General features: G+C 37.1%; 1 protein-coding gene across 3 annotated transcripts in view; it reads left to right on the top strand.

The window, feature by feature from the left end:
• The window catches only part of SETD3 (SET domain containing 3, actin histidine methyltransferase), a 60,302-nt gene extending 45,460 nt beyond the window's left edge, over positions 1-14,842 (top strand). For all 3 annotated transcript variants that reach the window (XM_035566803.2, XM_035566802.2, XM_035566801.2), the window contains exons 8-13: positions 1,114-1,228; positions 5,747-5,821; positions 9,010-9,176; positions 9,798-9,883; positions 11,537-11,697; positions 12,320-14,842. In XM_035566803.2, the coding sequence (XP_035422696.1) occupies positions 1,114-1,228; positions 5,747-5,821; positions 9,010-9,176; positions 9,798-9,883; positions 11,537-11,697; positions 12,320-12,763 (1,048 nt within the window). In that variant the 3' untranslated portion in view covers positions 12,764-14,842. The remainder of the gene's footprint in view (positions 1-1,113; positions 1,229-5,746; positions 5,822-9,009; positions 9,177-9,797; positions 9,884-11,536; positions 11,698-12,319) is intronic.
• Positions 14,843-18,973: the final 4,131 nt, after the last annotated feature.

Raw genomic sequence — 18,973 nt, 5'->3', positions numbered from 1 at the left:
TCTGTATATCAGAACTATCCACAACGTTAACATGATTTTAAAAAAAAATAAGTAAACTTCAAGTTGACAGTATCTCTCTAAGCAATCTGGAGTCCTTCTGGAAAAATCCTTCTGAAAGTCTAATTCGATATATTAAATACTTGCTAGTAGTGGAGTCTGGGGAGTTAAAATTATTTTGTTCTTCTGGTGCTGTTCCTTTTTTCAAAAAGCACAATAAATATATGTACTAAGGCTAGAATGTAGTGAAACTTCTAAGATTTCTTCTTTCTGGCATTTAATATTCATTTTTGTCTGAAGTGAAATAAAATTGAAAATTCAAGAATGTATAGAAAGTACTGAAATATTAAGCTTTTCTGAGGATTCCTGTAGTTGAATAAGTAGCTGGCATTTCATTTTCTTAACCTGGCTTAGAAAGATTTTGAATTATGTCAGTGCTAAACTATCTTTTTTTTTTTTATTCTTTTAACCTGGGTGTCTGATTTTTTTTTCCATTTCTTTATTCTGATGAGTAGAAAATTTACCGATACTGATCTAAGCTAAAAGTTCCTGCACTGAAGAGAAGCACTTACCAAAATATGCCTGCATCACTAGATGACAGTGCCTTGCAGTTCAGGTAGTGTGAGCTCTTTAGGGAGCCAGAAGGAAAATGCCACCTGGCTCTTACAAGAGCCTGCACATAGATGAGAACAACTGCTGCTGCGCAGTAGCTGTGAACTCTGAAGCCTGCAGAAATAGCTGACCCCAGGTCTGGGATATGTGGTGAGAGGTATGTGTGCAGAAAAAGGTTGAGAATGTGCAAGGTGACATGGGAGTGGGTCCTGGTTGAGGTCTGGGAGGTGTGAAGATACGGTTCTGTTGCAAAAAGTGTAGAAGAGGCGTGGGATCACAATCCCGATTTGGAAATTCAGAGTCTGCGTGCATGTCTTGGAATCCCTGGAGCCGCTGATTTATCCCATGTTACCTCTTGCTGTTATAAGTCGTTGTGTTATTTAAGAAAAGTAAGTTTGGAAACTCCTGGTGTAAATGACTGCTTCAGTTTGGTTTACAGGCAATCATATATTGATGTTTTCAGCATCGACTGCCTAACGTTTGTAACATTTTTAATTTTTGTAGATGGGCAGTTTCCTCTGTTATGACACGGCAGAACCAGATTCCAACAGAAGATGGTTCCAGAGTTACATTGGCACTAATACCTCTATGGGACATGTGTAATCATACTAATGGACTGGTAAGGTTTTCTTCAGTGTTGCTGAAAGGCTTATGGCTTAAGTATTAAGCCTTTCAACTGCCAGCAAACAGTTTAATAACACTTTTCATTACACTTCTTAATACAGTTATTTTATCTTTCTGAATGGCCCTAGAAGACTAATAGCTGAAAGAAAGCTTTGTCAATTTCTTAAAAGTCTTATGGTACCTTTTCAGTGAGAATCTTCTTCATCTAAACAAAACTTTAGAAGTGATTGCATACTTGCATACAGCTGTGTATTGTGTGCATATAATGGACCTTTAAAAGTTTTCAGCTACATGATACTTTTTTTCCAGACAAGCTTGAATATTTCCATTTTTCTGACGTGAAGTTTTGTTTCTGACAGGTCTGACAAAGATTCACAATACTAGGTAGATCTGTACTGCGAATATGAAAGCAGACAATGATGGAGGTTTCCTCTTGTAGCTACCGCTAGGGAAAGTGGTTAGAAATTTGCAACTAAGAAATACTGCCTGCTCTTCTAAGCATGCCCAAAGAGCCTTGTTATAGAGACAGCAATGATAAGAACAAAGCCTAGTTCAACAAAAACAGTACATCTGTTACTACATCAAAGAAACAAAATGCAAAAATACTACTTTAGGGCATATTAAACATTTAAAAGGTGACATATGTATATAGAAAGTCAGACCTGCTGACGTTTTGTCTTAAGTGAGCTAGTTTGGAGGATGAGGTCTTGATTTCATTAACAGGCTAGTTAACATTGAAGTGAGGAAATAAAAACCTGCAAGAGGATGGTTTTTCAGTGTTATTTAGGCAGTGTCATGTATGCTTCAAAATTTATACCCTCAATTGTATTTCCAGTAGATAATATCGCTTATTGTAAACAGAGAATGTGGCTATACTATTTCAAGTAATCTGGTCCTTTTGTGGGACAGTTGACCTGAGTGTTAGCACAACTAAAAATGGTAGATTTAGATTAGATACTCAGAAGAAATTCTTCACTCAGAGGGTGGTGAGGCCCTGGCACAGGCTGCCCAGAGAAGCTGTGGGTGCCCCATCCCTGGAGGTGCTCAAGGCCAGGCTGGATGGGGCTTTGGGCAGCCTGGTCTGGTGGGAGGTGTCCCTGCCCATGGCAGGGGGTTGGAACTGGGTGATCTTTAATGTCTCTTCCAACCCAAACCATTCTGTGATTCTGTGACAACAGCATGTGTTAGTATTGTTAGTATAGGAAAAACTTACTTTAAATGAACAAAACGTAAAACAAATTATTTTTCTCTTTACACTTAGCTAATTTATAGTTACCGTGACTGTACCAATAACAGTAGCTAGGCTACAAAGTTGCGTGTTTGGTTTATTTTTTCCCTTTATATGTTGTTCTTTAATGCTGATTCTTGCCTTTTACTATTTATTTTGCAATTTCAACTTTGATTTCTTAACAAAACTTGTATGAGAATCTCTGATACAAAGAAAATTGCTTAAAATTCAGAAATGTATATATTTCTAATATGTCTTAGCTGCAAGCATCAGTACTTCCTGTACCCTTTTCCTGCTGGGCTTCTCCTTCTGATGCTTTTGCAGAGACTTGCCTGTATTTATTAGACAGCTCTTAATGAATGCCTTCAAAGTTGGGATTAAAGGGAAAGAGGACGAGAATTAAGGTTCTGTGAGGGGAAAAAATTAAGTAGCCCATATTAAAAGAGCAGCTAGGTATGTTGTTTTAATCATTCAAACTTCTATTTAAATTGATAAAGTAATTTTTATTTTTATTATGCTCTTTAACAATGGGTTTGATATGGAGCCAGCCTCTGGAGCCAAACCTGCTAGTGCAGTAGTATATCAGGGCTCTAAGCAACTTTTTATGCTTAAGTGTATCCTAAAGGAGGGGAGGGGGAGGAGAGGAAGGAAGCTTAAATGATTTGTATGTATATACAAACTTTACTCATTTGTTTCATATTTCTACACAGGCTACTTTAAAATGTCTGTAGGAAAGATAGACAACTGCAGAATTAGCAGCTTTTCTTAATCCGTTATCAAGCCTTCTTGTTGTGTGTTAATTTCATGGTATCATTAGAAATTGGGGAAGAAAAAAAAAGAAAACCCACAAACCTGCTAAGGTAACTGTAAGCAGTCTGTATTGTAGTTTGTTATTATATAGTGGGATGAAGGTGGATTCTGCTCTAATTGTAGCACATCCCTTTAAAATACATGAAGTAAACAATTTTTCATTGTATAAAAGTAAGAAATGTGAGATGGTGTTGATGTGTTACTGTCTAGTCTCTTCCAAACGTACTGAAATGCTTCCTGAGTCAATCAGCTACTACATATTCCTCTTCTTACTGTATTCCACAGGGCCCCTTTGCCCAAGCTAGATAATAAAATGCTCTTTGGGTTTTAACTGGAGCCAGGTCCATCCAGCTTTTTTCTTCCTTCTGACAGTATTAATTAGATCAACCTACCTCTAAGAACTGTATCAAAATGGTTGTCTTCATGCATTTCTTGTTGTTATTCTTCAGTGGGATTGTATTTTGACAGTCAGAGGTTGATTACCAGTTCTGCCAGAGCTTTAAATAAGCTACACTCTGCCTATTGGGCTGGGTCCGTCTGTAATCACTGACCAAGTGGGGTACTGCATGCTTTATACACAACTTGCAATTCATGTATTGGTCTGCTTCAGAAATAAAACTGAAGGGATGTAATTTGTCAGCTATCATGTGGGAAGAGACGTAAACACCCTGTTAATTCTCTTACATGACTGCTATTAAAAGAAAGAAATATAAGTCTAGCACGACATTAAGCTTTACAGAAAAGCCTTTTAGAAGTGGTTTTTAAAACAAAAAAACACATCCGAAAGATACAAAAGTTAAATAAATAAGTCCGTCCCCCCAAAAAACTAGTGGTAGTCTAGTGAAGCATGCTTAAACTGACCGAATTCTTCTTTTAACATACTGTAATTCTTCCAGCCCTTGAGATTCTCCTGTTACACAGTCATTTCAAGAGGACTGGAAGAGGGTTTTCATGTTCAAAAGTATTTCATCGACTTTACACTAAGAAAAATTCAGGACAGGTCAAGTGCAGTCAAGAGTTTTCCATTTCTTTGAATGCAAGTTGCAGTCTTTGAGAAGGTGACTGTATTTGAACTTGGAAGGTACATTGCGAGGGCAAATCCTCTAGCACCTGCAACCTGCAGGTCAAGGTTGGATAACCTTCTGAACGATGGATCTTAATTAGGAATTGTTCAGTCCAGCATAACGGATGTGCAGGAACTTCTGTGTTGAAACACTACTGTCTTTCGCAGTAGGCCGTATTGCATGACTCTAATGTTCTCCTCTGATCTCAACATACCACAAATCCTTTTAATAGGTCTTAAGTGGTGGCATCTGCATGTAGTGCAGTTATGCAAGTGTCCCGCAGGGCCAGGCCACCCTAGCTTGTGGCTGCCATTTTGGATTTGCTGCATCTGAGACGAGTTCCCTGTGGTCACTTTGAAAGCATTGTTTTGGCTTACAAATGCATCTTTGATTAGGCAAGCAGTGTAAAACTATTAATATGTAAACCATCAGCCGGGCTCTCAAAATAACCCACAGAGTTCTATCTTTGGGTAAACTACATCGAAGAATGGGAATTATAGTATAGCTAAACTCAAATGTAAGTCAGCTTACAAAGAAGTATGTTTTCATTTGGAAAGGCTGAGGGAGAATCTTTGGCTTCTTCTAGGTTTTCCCCAGAGCATATTTGTCAGTAAGTTAGCTCTGTAAAGACTAAATCCAGAATACCTACCATAAAAGTTGTCTTCTGATAGTTGACAGTTGTCTTCTGTCTTCTGAGCAGCTGACGTTCCATCCTGTGGTTGCATCTGTGTCTACATCTTTGATAATAATAATCAGTAAAAAGTAAAATTAAAAAGTATTACATTTTTAGGATAGCCTTACTTGGTTGTGTGAACACTCATGGTTTTGGTGAAGTGCAGGTTTAAGAAAATTTGTCCTCTTCTGTTGCCTATTATCATCCAAAAAAAAGTTCCTTTAGCATTTTAGGAGTATTCCCTTTAGATAAAGGGGTTATTTGCAAATAAACTATAATTCTCTGGAAATTGTATCCCCTGAAGATCCACAGTTATCTAATCCATTTTCATTGAGGGATCAAAAATGTGCTGGTAGTTGTAGGATGAAACATAGAATGTATAACTGTCAGTACCTTGCTCCCGTGGGCCTCACAGGAGTACCTGAAAGCTCAAGAACTTTATAGCAAGCTGCTGGCTTTAACATGGGACTGTCTATGGAGGGTACTTTCCTCAGAACCTTCCATTCACTTTGGGTAAGTTATTTCTTCCCTTAAACGTCTTTAATGCAGAGAATTTTAAAACGGGTTTTCTCAGGAATCATAAAGCGTTTATTACCAGCTGTATTATATTGGGCAGAGAAAGAAACGTATGCAATTGCGATTGTCAATATACATTTCCAGTAGGACAATGTTTTATCAGTGCCAGGGGAGATGGATTAAAAATGCTAAAGGTGCTTTTGTTGCTCTTTGCTTGGATAGATCACTACAGGCTACAATTTAGAAGATGACCGATGTGAATGTGTTGCGCTTCAAGATTTCAAGGCTGGAGAACAGGTAGTGTGAACAGTTACCTACATAATAGTTCCTTAATAAAGTTTTGTGCAGAAATGTGTTGGCAAGTGAGGGATACTTTGATAAAGGTAGCGTGTACCAATATTTATATGGTAGATAGCCAATCTCAAAAAACTTTGAGCTGTAACAGTTTTGCTAATCTGCTACTAGGAATTGCACAAAAAAGGACACTTGGTAACTTCCTGCAAAATTGTAATAGAAGACTAGTGTGGATTAAGTCCTGCTACATTTGAATTTTATTATGATTGGCTAATTCCATGTGAAAATACTGCCAAACTAAATAAGTGCATGGTTTTCAAAATAAAATATTTTCTGTCACTGAGCAGACTCTGATTTTAAGAGGTTATTGAGTCCTTATATTTTAGAGAACTACTTGAAATATTTATTCACTGCTAAATGCACGTACACAGACATTGAGTTTGGTGTTCTAGCTAAGATTAATAAAAGGCTCATATCCAAAGGACCAAAGATAAATATACTTTAGACATCACTTTCTCTGCATTAACAGATTGTAGAGTCTGTCTGAAAATTTAGTTGTTTTACATTTCTTGTTAGTCTTTATTTAAGAAGAGGTTAAATGCAGTGTACTTGTCAGTCATTTTACTCATGTTGCCATTACCATGCTTAGTGAAAATGAGAAGGGGACAAAAAATATAGTTCCCTCCCTTGCATGTATGCATGAACACACACTTTTATTCTTTAAAAAAAAAAAAAAAAAAAAAAAGGACCAAGAGAGGGTCTTGCAAGATGCATGGAACAATCCAGATTCCAATATTCTGTTTAGAACTGCTAGGAAACAAGCACTGAATGTTAAAGCTAAATCTGTCAAGAGATGTACTGAAGGTAGTGCTTCCAGGACTGTAGGAAATCTCTGATAGGAGTTTTTCAGTGCTGTGTCAGCAGCCAGCATAAACTGTCAGTGTTGCCGCACTCTTTTTCCTATTGCTTGTGCAATGGCAGTCAACATGGTCAAAAAAAAGACTTCTTTTCTCTGAAACATCCTAAAATGTTTTCCTGCGGAGTCTCTGAGGTACTACCTTTAATGTATTATTTTGCCAGTCTTGTGCTTCATAATCTTCTGATTTTCATTTTTCTTATGCATTGCTACCATCTTTTTGAAGAAAGATCTATCTGAATTTTTTTTTAAGTATGGCTTTCCAGAGGTATAGTTATCCTCATTGCTATGCTGTAGTTCACAGTGATTGTCTATTTTTTGTGTTGCTCTTAGAATTTGTTATGGTAGTCAAATATTTTCTGTTTTTCCAATACCAGTATGTTGAGTTAAAAGGGGTCCACAGTTTTTCTAGTAGTGATCCAATTTATAATTTTCCACAGCTGGCAATAGATGTGTTGTGTAGCTGTTCTGGCTGCTCCCTCCATTTCAATTATAGAGGCTTTCTCTATTTTCATTTTTGTTTTAGTGATTTACTTCGCTATTTATCTTTTTTTAATTTCTGTGCAAACTTTAACTGGTATCAACATTGTTAAATGGTGTTAATATACTATGAAGATGTTACTTCTTACAATTTCAGTAGGAAAAATGTACTATCTCTGCTTTTACTGCTAAAAAAAAAAAGTCCACAGAATCTATCAAATGCTGGCCTTGAATTCAGCAGCTTCTCATACTGCCTACTTTGCTTTCTTTTGTAAGAGAATACTGTCTTGATACACATGCAACAGTTTAATATGAGATACAGCACAGTAGTTTTAAACTGGACTCCTGAACTAATTGAGCTAGTGTTTCTTCTGATCGTGCAACATTTCCTGTAATCAAATGGAGATTTGCACCGGCATTTCATCTCCCCTCGTTTTCCTAAGCATTTTGTGGAAGGGCCTTGCTAACCCGACTTAGCCCCTACCTTAACATACGTAGGCAGGTCACTCATTCATTATCTGAGCGTTACCCTATAATGTTTGCTATAATTAAACACAACGTTTAAACATTTAGTGCTTAGGGCAAACACTTCTAATCTAAAATTGAAAACTCAGAAAGCAAATGGCATTGCTAGTGTTGTTGAACCCTTAAGAGAACATCATGCCTTTCTCTGTCAGCTAGCCAGGAGTGGAAACTTCCAGGTATCCAGAGCATTGGTGTATCCCAAAGTTAAGCAGGGAGTTCTGTAAATGTTGAACTTTTCTTTCTGTTTGACATTTCCATTATCAAACAAAAGGCAAAAATATCCTCTTGATGCAGAAGAAGATTGTTACTACTCAGACCCCTTGTCCCATGTACTTCAAAAAGCCTAGCTCTGAATGAAAAACTATGCGAGCCTGTAAGGCTGTGGATGTGCACTTTGTCTACACTAATAGTTGTAAACTTTATTTTAAACAAATTTGTCATTGTGGTCGCAATCAAAGATTATTAACTATCTATAGTTATTTCAGGAAAACCGGTTACTAGGCATAGGAAATGTATCACAATTGGGGATATTTCCACCACAGGTAACAAAAGGAAAACTTAATTGAATTTTGCCCTTTTTAAGCACCGAAGCTAATCAGATACAAAAGCACCTGTAAGAGATGAGATTCTGCTTCTGCCATTCAGAGCTACCTGTTTTTTATTCACTTTGGTTAAACACTGTTTACAGGTTACGTTTAGAAACTTATCTTTGTATCTGAATTAAAGCAGAAAAATAAATACTGGCTGAACACAGATCAGCTCTCTGTATGGTATATTTGAAATATCCATATCTATTGGTAACATTAAAACCAAACCAAAGTTGTTCCATTGCTCTGTGTAAGCGTATGAGGAGGAAAAAATGGCCCCAGAAACACCAGTTCTTTTAATGAGTCTTCCTTGTCTCAAAATGCTTTTGGCCTTTAGAGGTGTAACATCTTTGAAAGCTTATTTCCAAATACAGCTATTTTATGAGACTGTGATGGAGAAGAAAAAAAAAAAGCATTTCTATTTTATGAGTGGCATAAGAACCTTTTCTCTCCTTTCTCTCTGTTACATGGCTATGTTTGCATCTACCTTTAAAGTTTATTGCCACTCTGTACAGCATTTGAACCAATACCAGAAAACAAAGCACAGTTCTTTATATAATCAAGTATACCTTGTACTCTGAAAAGTAACTCTTTCAGGAAATAACTTTCAAATTATGTCAGATTTGTGAGCTGATCTTAAGCTTTTTTTTCCTGTTCCTTCACTTCTCTTTTCATCCTTCTAGATTTACATTTTTTATGGCACTCGGTCAAACGCTGAATTTGTGATCCACAGTGGTTTTTTCTTTGATAATAATTCACATGACAGAGTGAAAATAAAGCTTGGCGTGAGTAAAAGTGACAGGCTGTATGCTATGAAGGCAGAGGTCTTAGCTCGTGCTGGTATCCCAACGTAAGTAAAACACAATGCAATGTTTTAAAAAAAAAACATTTCTAATGTATATAGTGTCCAGTAGAGCATATATAAAGCTGTTCTGTGTTAGTTTTCTTAGGTCTAATATTTATCCTGTTTGTATAATAAATTAAAGTTATTGCAATAATATTTACAGAAGTTCTGAGCTATATTATCATCAAATTTGGACCATATATAAGGGAAAAAAGTCTTTGCTTTAATAACTATTTGAACAAAAACAGAGCAAGGATTAATTTGAAGCAATCTGTGGTTTTTCTTTCTTTCCTATCCCTTGCAGACATACTACGATGCTCAGTATGTGAACCACAGCATTTTCCTTTAGTCTTTTCAGTCCAGAGGGTACTGTTAGGAGCAGCAGACGTGAAACATTGCATTTTCATGAATTTATTATGAAAGCCGTATAAAAATCATTGTAAGTGTAAAATTGTAGAGATAATTGTTCTTTCCAGATACAGGTTAGAAAAACCTTTCTTCAGTTTAAACTAGTTGCTTTTGTAACACTTCATTTGTTGTATTCTTTTAAGGTCTTTTGAAATAAGTTCAAAGGTATGACAATAGAACTTGCATTTACTCTTCTTGTTTGCTTGTTTCTTCTGTTAGTTCTAGTGTTTTTGCCTTGCACTCCACTGAGCCTCCAATCTCTGCCCAGCTTCTGGCTTTCCTTCGGGTGTTTTGTATGAGTGAAGGTAAGATATTTGATAAAGATAACCCAATTCTTGTTTAGTGGCTTTGGTTTTTTGGTTTTTATTATGCAGGAAAGCAGTAAACATTTATATAAAACATTAAGCTAGAAGATCAGACAGGAAATATGTTGGAGTTCAGATTGCAAACAGATCTATAAGCTAGTGAGAAACCCAATCTTTGGCCGTGTCACCTGAAGGAATATTTTCGTAACATAGTCCTTTTTAGAACTCCTGAACAGGTGATCCAATTCTTATTTAATCTCCTAGGCTGTTGGGAACGAGTGACTTTTCTTTTTGAAATGGTTCATGAAAGAAGATCATATGAGATCAAGGGTGTTATTACACACTTAAGATCATAGCAGATTAGCCTTTACTACCAGAATCATTCAGGTATGGAATTGGAATATTGTGTATTGTATGAGAAATAACAGAAGAGATTTCAAAGCTGAGTATTTAAAATATTTTGGAAATTTATAATCTAAATTCAATTTATGTGTTTACAAGTAGTCTTTATAATGCTTTTCTTACATCAGTGAGATTTATGGGAAGAATTTAACGACAGTGAGAGAATTCTCTTGCAGCTAGGGATGCTGTGCAGATGATATGGATTTTAACACCAGTAGGAATATTGGAGGAGTTAAGTTTTCTGTGTGTGGTCTCTTCACTATATTTTATTTCAAAAAAAAAAAAAAAAACTTACCTTCTTTAGTGCTGTGATTTCTCTGCATCCTGGTGTCCATCTGTTAGATCGTACTAAGAAATTCAAGTAAAGAAACTTTAAGATGTTGATGAAGGGGTGAATTTTGTCATGGAGGAGAAAATATAGCTGGTGGACATCTTAATTGCATTTCTTAGATATGATTGTGCTTAGATTATTCATATGTTTTAAATGGTGTATAATAAAACTAATAAGATTATTGGGAAACTCCATGCAGTTATTCCATCAGCAGGAAGTTACTGACTTTTTAATCTTCTTGTAAGCAAGTGGAAATTTAAATACATAGCAATCTATATGGCAGACTTCAGTCATAATTCTGCTGTTTGTGATGCATTTTACTTGAGGTTTGCGATAGCTGTTTTGCAGGAGCGAAATTTGATAATTAAAAAATTAATAGAATTTGTGTAATTCAAGGAGCTGATTAAGCATTTTGTACTCCATATGAGGGTTTTTTGATGGATGCCTTTTTTGCACAGCTATAGGTAGCTTCTGCTACTGAAACAGATTACCAAAACGTTAGGAAAAACTAATTTCATTACTGTTTGTGTACTTTATCTGCACTGTTACTTTTATTAACAAAAAGTCCACTGAACTCTTTAAAGAATTACTCCAATTTGTTTTATTTATCAGTTATTATACAAAACATCCTATCTCAGTGTCACAGAGTGACATTCTGTATTATGAGAAGCTAAAACAAACAAATCTTATTTCAGAGTGGAGGAGAGGGTCCTGCATCTGCTTACCTCAAGACTTCCAATTGCCTCTTTGAGGAGAGTCCTAGCATTAATCAGCGTATTTGATAATTCTTATTTGAGGAAAGTTTGTTTTCTTAGCTACTTAAAGCTATACTATTGAAAATATTTTTTTTCAGCAATTTGTCAACTGAAAAAGTGAATGATAAGATTGTTTTTAACAGATTGGTTTTATACTTATTGCAGAAGAGCTGAAGGAACACTTGATAGGTGAGCATGCCATTGATAAAATCTTCACTCTGGGAAACTCTGAGTTTCCCATTAGCTGGGACAATGAAGTTAAACTTTGGACATTCCTAGAAGCCAGAGCATCCCTTCTTTTGAAAACGTATAAAACAACTGTGGAGGTAAAATTATTATTATATATAATTTAAATGTCTGAAATGTTTTGTATTATGATTGTAAGAAAAGATACTTTGTCCCCATCTTTTCTTTACAAACTTTCATCTGAATGGTAGTACATAATTCATTTTGCACTTTTTAAGTGTAGAAACATATTTGCATTATCTAAGGTGAATCAAATAAGATTGCAAAAAAGAAAATTTTGTTAATGTAATTTTGTTAATGTAATTTTTCTTTGATTCTCCAAATAAAGGCTACTTGCTTTTTCTCTGCAAGTAAAATGGGGAATCAGTTTCAACTTGTCTGTTAGTAGTATTCTCCAAACTGCAAAGAAGCGTGCTACTACTGTAAGCATATTTTAAGTGAACCTATGTTTTGTATGTTTGTGAAGTCTCCTGACTTTACTTGTTATGCAGGCTGACCTATGTGGAGAAACGTTTGGCTTCTGTATGGATTTGTGATAAATTTCACTGGGACTCCATGCAGGCCCCCTCATTCATATATGTCTGCTTGGATCAGCTTGAAGAAGCTACTGTCACTTACTGTTAGCGCACAGAGAGGAAAATTAAGGGATTTGCTATTTTGTTGGTTGTTGGTAGTAAAAACTTGCCTTTTCTTTTCTACCAGGATGATAAGTCCTTCTTGGAGACCCATGACCTTACTTCACATGCGATAATGGCTATCAAACTGCGCTTAGGTGAAAAAGAAATCTTGGAGAAAGCAGTAAAGAGTGCAGCTGCTAGCCGAGAGTACTATACCAAACAAATGGCAGATGGAGCTCCACTTCCTAAGTACGAAGAGAGCAACATTGCCTTGTTGGAGAACACTGTGGCAGACTCTAGACTCCCTATTGTCTTGAGAAACCTAGATGATGTGGAAGATCAAGGGGACTTAAAGATCGATGAAGCTATGGATGCGGAAGTCACAGAGAATGGGTTTGTAAATGGTGAAAACTCTCTATTTAATGGGACCAAATCAGAAAGTGAAAATCTAAATAAAGAGGAAAGCAACAGAGAGACTGAAGATGCCAAAGAATCTTCTTCAGAAAGTACTGATGAGGTTAAAGAATAGTCCTAAAATTTGACTTTCTTGTGAAATTAAATTAGCTGAAGTTTATGAACAGTGCATTTATGTTGGTGTGTTTCTTTGTTAACATTTCTCTTTCTGCAGAGAAAAATGTTTTTGCTGCTTTATATAAAAATGAATTTTTAAGTTATTTAAAAGACTTAGCATCCCTTTTCAATTAAGATTGCCATCTTGCTTTCAGGCAAAAACTGGGGAAAGAGGTGCCTTTGGAAGATTTTGCAGCCCTTTATTGAACCAAATGTATTTTCTTCCTGGGGAAGAATTAAGCTCTTCTATCTGCTGTGCTTTTGTTGTTCTGTCACTCTGACTACCGAAATTAAAAGCTTGCTCTGCCTCCTGCCAAGAAAAGCAGAAGGCAGGACTGACTCGGTATTGAGCATGAAGGTGGGAGAGCAGTACAGCAGAAAACTGGATAAGAGGATCAGAAACTTGGGAGACTGGAGGAAAGCCTGTTTAAAATCAGGTATGCCAGTCCAGAAAAAGGTAAGGTGGCAACCTTATGATTGGTAGTTTTAAATGTTGACAAGAATCCAAATTGTATACACTTTGTGATCTCTGAAGATTTCAGTTTTCTTTCTCTCTTTTGTTTACTGTATAAGAATATCTCATCGTTCTTCTTCAGTCAGAGCTAGGCTGCTTCAATACAACATTCACCAACTTTTAAAGGCTGACTTTTTTATTTCCAGGCGGTACCTTTTATTTACAAGGTTGGCAAGTGCTACTGGAGAGTTCAAAAGCAGATAGGCCAAGCCACAGCTTTAAACTGTACTGTTCCAAGTGAGGTTGCTTCCCAGCTTCTTCAGGTTTTCACAGTTAGCTAGGGATTTTCAAAGCTCCACTTTTGACTAAACCATTATTAAAAGGAAAATATGATTAATATTCCTGTCTGCAACTCCTTCATTTCTGTGTTGTTGGATGTAACATTGAATGTGACATGGTTACCTGATCTTACTCAATCTTTTGCTTAAGATACTAATTGACACTGTTTTCTTGAAGGAAATGGCAGGTAGGCTAATGTATTTTTGGCCCAAGTCCAAACCAAAGCCAAGTCTGCGGTGTGCTTTGCCATTTAGATTGTGTCTCTGATGCACGTTACTTGATACCTCCACAAGTTAATCAGGTCTACTGTCTCCAGCAATTTTGGTCACCCTCACACTATGTTTTAACTTCTAGATGAAAACAGTACAATCCTACCACAGTGCAATATCAGAACCAGGGTAATTCCAAGGCTTGACTTCGAAATTACCTGGGTACTGGGAGGAGTGGAGGGTGGAATATTTTTATTTTGTGAGTGAATGGAGAGGTATATAAAGTGATTTATTTCTTTCTCAATATTAAGGACATTGTCTTTTACCTTTGTGTCCTTAAACTCAAGATAACGGAAAGAATGGACAAGCTTGGACAACTATTGAAAGTTCAGTAAATGTTGCAACCTGTTCATCCAAGATCAGTTGCAGTAGAATGTCTTCTGGCATATTCGTAGTTTTATTAGCTTTTGCTTCTTTTATACTGCAACTTGGAAAATGTGTTTTTGCATATGTTTTTGGTGCAATACACATAAGTAGTGACTTTCAGGTTGTCATAGCAGTTTTGGTGTTCAGCTAGGATCAGTCTGGGGAAAATAGAAAAAATAGTTTTTTAAAAAATATTTCACTAAGAATGGCATGTTGCCATTGCACCTTGGATATTGCTTCACCACTAACAAGATGCTGGACCAGTATTTTTGTAACTATATGCTGCCTTTGGTAGAATGTTATGAATTGTTGTCTTGACAGTTTAAATGTCATACAGAAGTTGTTACTTTTCAGTTTTTATTAGGACCAATATTCTATTTCTGCCAGCTAGATTGCACAACATTGTAGTAGATACTATGATGAAATCCTGAATCTAGCCTGCCCTGAAAGTGATAACTGTAATCCAGAATTTACATGCTTTGATTAAATCTGATACACTGTGTTTTGTTCCTTTATTTGCTGATATCTATGGCTTAGCAAAGCCTGTGGTCACCACAGGACAGACTGTGTGGGTTTTCTTGAATAAAATATAGTTCTACGATGTCTTCCCTAGTGAGTGTATTATACAAGCAAAATCTCTACCTGCTGCTGACTGCTGTATGTTTCTGGGTGTGGGGAGAGAAATATCTGTGCAGGTGCACAGATGAAGGTTAAAGGGGAAATGTCTGACCAAAAAAAAAAAAAGATTCTACTAAACAGAAAGAGAGAAACTGGTCTATTAAGCACAGAGTCGAATTCTTACTCTTCGTATGTTAGTGTTATTTAGCAAAATGTTGCACGCAATAAAAATAGTGAGTAATCTAATTTTGTAATTTGCATTTTTCCTCTATGCATGTAATGATTTCTCAGAAGCACTAACCTAAAACTTAAGCTTTTTGAAAACTGAGGTGGAAATGAAAAAAATTGGCACTGATGAGCCCTTATTACCATCTGTCATGAAAACAGACCTTTCAAAGCATTTTAAAGTTAACTTTCTTCATAATGTTTGGTTAAGAGGCTGTTCACACTAATCCCAGGCTAAATGCCAAATCTTGCTTCTGTTTAGCTATCTATATGAAGTACTCATGCAAGAAAGACATCACATCACTTGGATTTCTCGGACTGTTCTCCAAAAACAAAACAGAGGAAAAAAAGCCTTTTGAATTTTACATGAGCCTACCTACTGATGAACTGTTTCCCTAACAACCTACAGCTTCTTGGGCTGTACCCTGTAGGACTGTATCCTTAGAGCCCTGCTGCTGAAGTCACAAAATGCATGAAATAGAGCAACAGCCTCCACTGAATAACTGCTTGTGAAGTATATAAATGCAACCGCAGACTGAGTGTTGTCACGAGTACATGAGCTGAAAGCCTCTTGGCTGTGGAGGTAGGTTGATTTAGGATCTTGGCTAAAATTAGTTGTGTTTAAGTACCTGGGCTAAAATAAGGGTTCCTTCCTTTGGACACTGTTAAAATGATGCATGCATAGAAGATCTGTGCAGCTCAACTGCATGCTTGAAGCTGATTCTCTTTTAGAGAGGAATGACAATCAAAATCATGACACTTGTGTATTTCAAAGGTATGCTGGAAGGTTTAGGTTACACACACTTTTTCCTCTAGTTTACGTATTTAGAAACTAGTATCTTCTGCTGCCAGCTCTGTCACCCTTATGTTATAGAAAGATGTGAAGAGATTGAGACATAGTAATTTAAAGTGTTTGTCTGACACACCAAAGATGCTCCCCAAATCCGCTGCTCTTTTCTGATTTGTGGACTGAAAGCGAGTCTTTGCTGTTCCTCGTACTCTGTGCCAAACAGGAGTGTTTAGACAAAACATTGCTCTACCAAACACATCTGATGCAGCAACATCTGATCCTTTTTTCTTGAAGACTTTTAGTCCATGTTGAAGTCAGATATGATCACATGACTTTCACGTAATCACCATCTGTCTTAATAGTTTCTAACATTCTTCCTTCCCCAAGCATCTTGCTTGCTGCACCAAGTACAGCACGTAAGTTGGTGACTCACATATAGAAGAGCTTCCTTAGCATTTCTCTGGTGTCTACGTCTATTTCCTAACACATGCAACAAGCTTGGAAGTCATGCGGAGGTTTTTTCGTTTAAAATAAAATAAAAATCTCAATTGTACTTATGAAAGAGAGGAAGAGGTAAAAAAAACAACACACAAATGGTCCTGGATTCTTTTGGGTTTTGACGCGGCTTCAATTCACTGAAGAAATCAGTGTCTCAAAACTGAATGAATGGCTGCTATGAAGTTAGTGTAAATGACATAAACTTGAGCTTTAGTAACAAAAGTAAGATCTATTTATGATGATTCATGTAGTGAAAAACACAAAGCTGACATTTTGCCAAATGCCATATTGTCTGTCCTACGATAAGAAGCAAACCAAAACACCTATTTTCCTTTACTCCATAGCCTTTTGCTGAACATGATGCGCTCTAATATCCATACCCCTGGATTATCTGTAACAGGCTTTGAAATATGCTCGAATAAGCTGTTTTGTGTAGTGGCATACATTGGGTTGTGTATGGTACTCGTGTACTTCTAACCATTTTTGCCCTTTTACACTGGTTTTGGTCATTATCGGTTATCTTCAATTTCATTGTTCATAGAAATCAAGCCACACTTGCAAATTAATTTAGTTTTTAGATACGTTAGGTAGCAGCATGAACTGGACCTGGAAGTTTATGAAACAATCAGGTTGGTAGTTGGTGTCTGCACTGTCTGGAGAGTACCATGCACTCAGCACCAGAACGGATGGAAACCAGAGGGCGTTTGACTTCTGTCCTTATCTCTTGTGCTATGAAGCCTTCCCAGCTGGAGCCAGGGCTATTTCTTGTTATCAGGTTAAGCTAGATAGGGGAGGAGAACAAGGAGATGTCCTTTCTTAATTGGAAAAAACAGGCTGGACAACCCAATGCTAGCTAGTTTGTAGCAGAAGCGGTGGTTGCTGTCCTGAAGAATGACGAGTTTTGGAATTATTTTGGTAAATGTTCAAAAAGACGGTATCTCCAATTAATCCTATAAATACTGTGGATTTTTAGGCGAGCCCTCCATTTCACAATTTGACAAAGGCTTCCCTTTCCCTGGGAACAGGTGAAAACATAAGTCAACTGTTGTAATTCAAGCTGGCAGTGAAGAACAGCTGCAAGCGCCTGCCTGCCCTGCTGCGGGGCTGCGGTCACTGTGCACAACGTGCTCCGCCAGCGCTGCTCAGCACCCAGGGGGAGAGCAAAGGCAGTGTGAGTCCTGCCTGGAAGCATGGGGCAAAGCCCCAGAAAGCGATATTGAAATGGATGACACTGCATTTGAGATGCTCACCCAAAATAATAATGTCTGGACTTGGAGACCTTTGTCCAGGTAATATTTCTGCATGTCGTGTTGCTTTATTATAGAAAGATAATCAAGTACAGAAGAGGCTTTTGAACCTCAGTCCTCAGTGTTCCACATGAACCTTGTATTCCCTGTGCTATGAGATCTCCCCATGTCTTTTTTTTTTTTTTATTTCTAATATTTAAAGATTTTTGCGTTTGTCCCACACAGGATACATTAACTTCCCAATTTTTGCTAAACACAATTATTTTCCAACTGAATCCAGTTCAGAGTAAAATAAGTAATGCTGACCACCCCAACTGCCTTTGAGCAGTCTGAATGAGTGGAACAGATCTGTAGCCCTTTGAGACTTTGCTTTCCTTCTTCAGAAAGGTGTTTGAAATCTGCATGAGGATAGGGAATAAAAATTTGCAAGAGTGAGTAACGATTTCCCAACTGAATCGCAATTACTTATGCACAGATTGGGACACTAGCAGAACTGGATAACTGAACTTAAATGCTTTTTTAGTATTAAGCATATATTGTTCTTGAAAAATGGGCCAGCTTGGCAGCCCTGACCACGAGTCAAACATTTTTGTCCTCCAAACAAATGTTTGTCCTCCAAATGCAGCGAGCAGGAGCCGGGTAAGGTTCCCTGCCCCATCCCACTGCCGCTCCTCTGCAGTAACTGAGAGGAGCGTGGTGCCTCATAGCACTTACGGATGTTACTGGCCACGTACCCTCTGTGCTTTTTTTGCCACTTGGGGCCGAGCTAAGACCACCCGTCCATTCTGTACATGCATTTGCACTTCATAGGAGAAATACTTCTGTCCCCCTCACACATCCACCCATGTACAAGTCAGCAGGTTTTATGTTGTGCTGTTGTTTTACTTGGCTTCATGCAAACAGATTAATTTTTATAAAATATTTTATATTTTTTCTTTTATTTTTTTTTTCTTTTTGTGAGTGCTGTTTGAGTTAGACATTCTGCAGTTTGTTGTCATATTGACAAAAAGTGACTGTGTTTCTCCTATGTAAGACAAATTTGGGAACTATGTAGGTGTCCTGCATGAGGCATATTTATTCCCTTTGCTTTATTCCTTGTTGGTTCACCACATTCAGTGCTGTTAGCAGCCAGGCCTAATTTTAGCACTAATAAGTGGTGTTATATACAGATTTGTGGTCCAAAGGTATGAATAATGCACTTTAAAACTGAATCTCCATGCTGAAGCAAGCATGCACAAACAGCCTCACATGAACTGCGAAGGAATTTTTAGATTAACTTCAATATCTGTGAGAGAGCCCCACTGCCTTGCAGCAATTAATTCAAGTGATTGGATGCTAGGAATGGTTTATTATAATTGCACGC

The sequence above is a fragment of the Cygnus atratus genome, chromosome 5 (genome assembly GCF_013377495.2).
Source record: "Cygnus atratus isolate AKBS03 ecotype Queensland, Australia chromosome 5, CAtr_DNAZoo_HiC_assembly, whole genome shotgun sequence".
Taxonomy (NCBI): Eukaryota; Metazoa; Chordata; class Aves; order Anseriformes; family Anatidae; genus Cygnus; species Cygnus atratus.
Note: the sequence above shows the minus strand (reverse complement) of the source record. Positions and strands in the feature narration are given on the sequence as shown.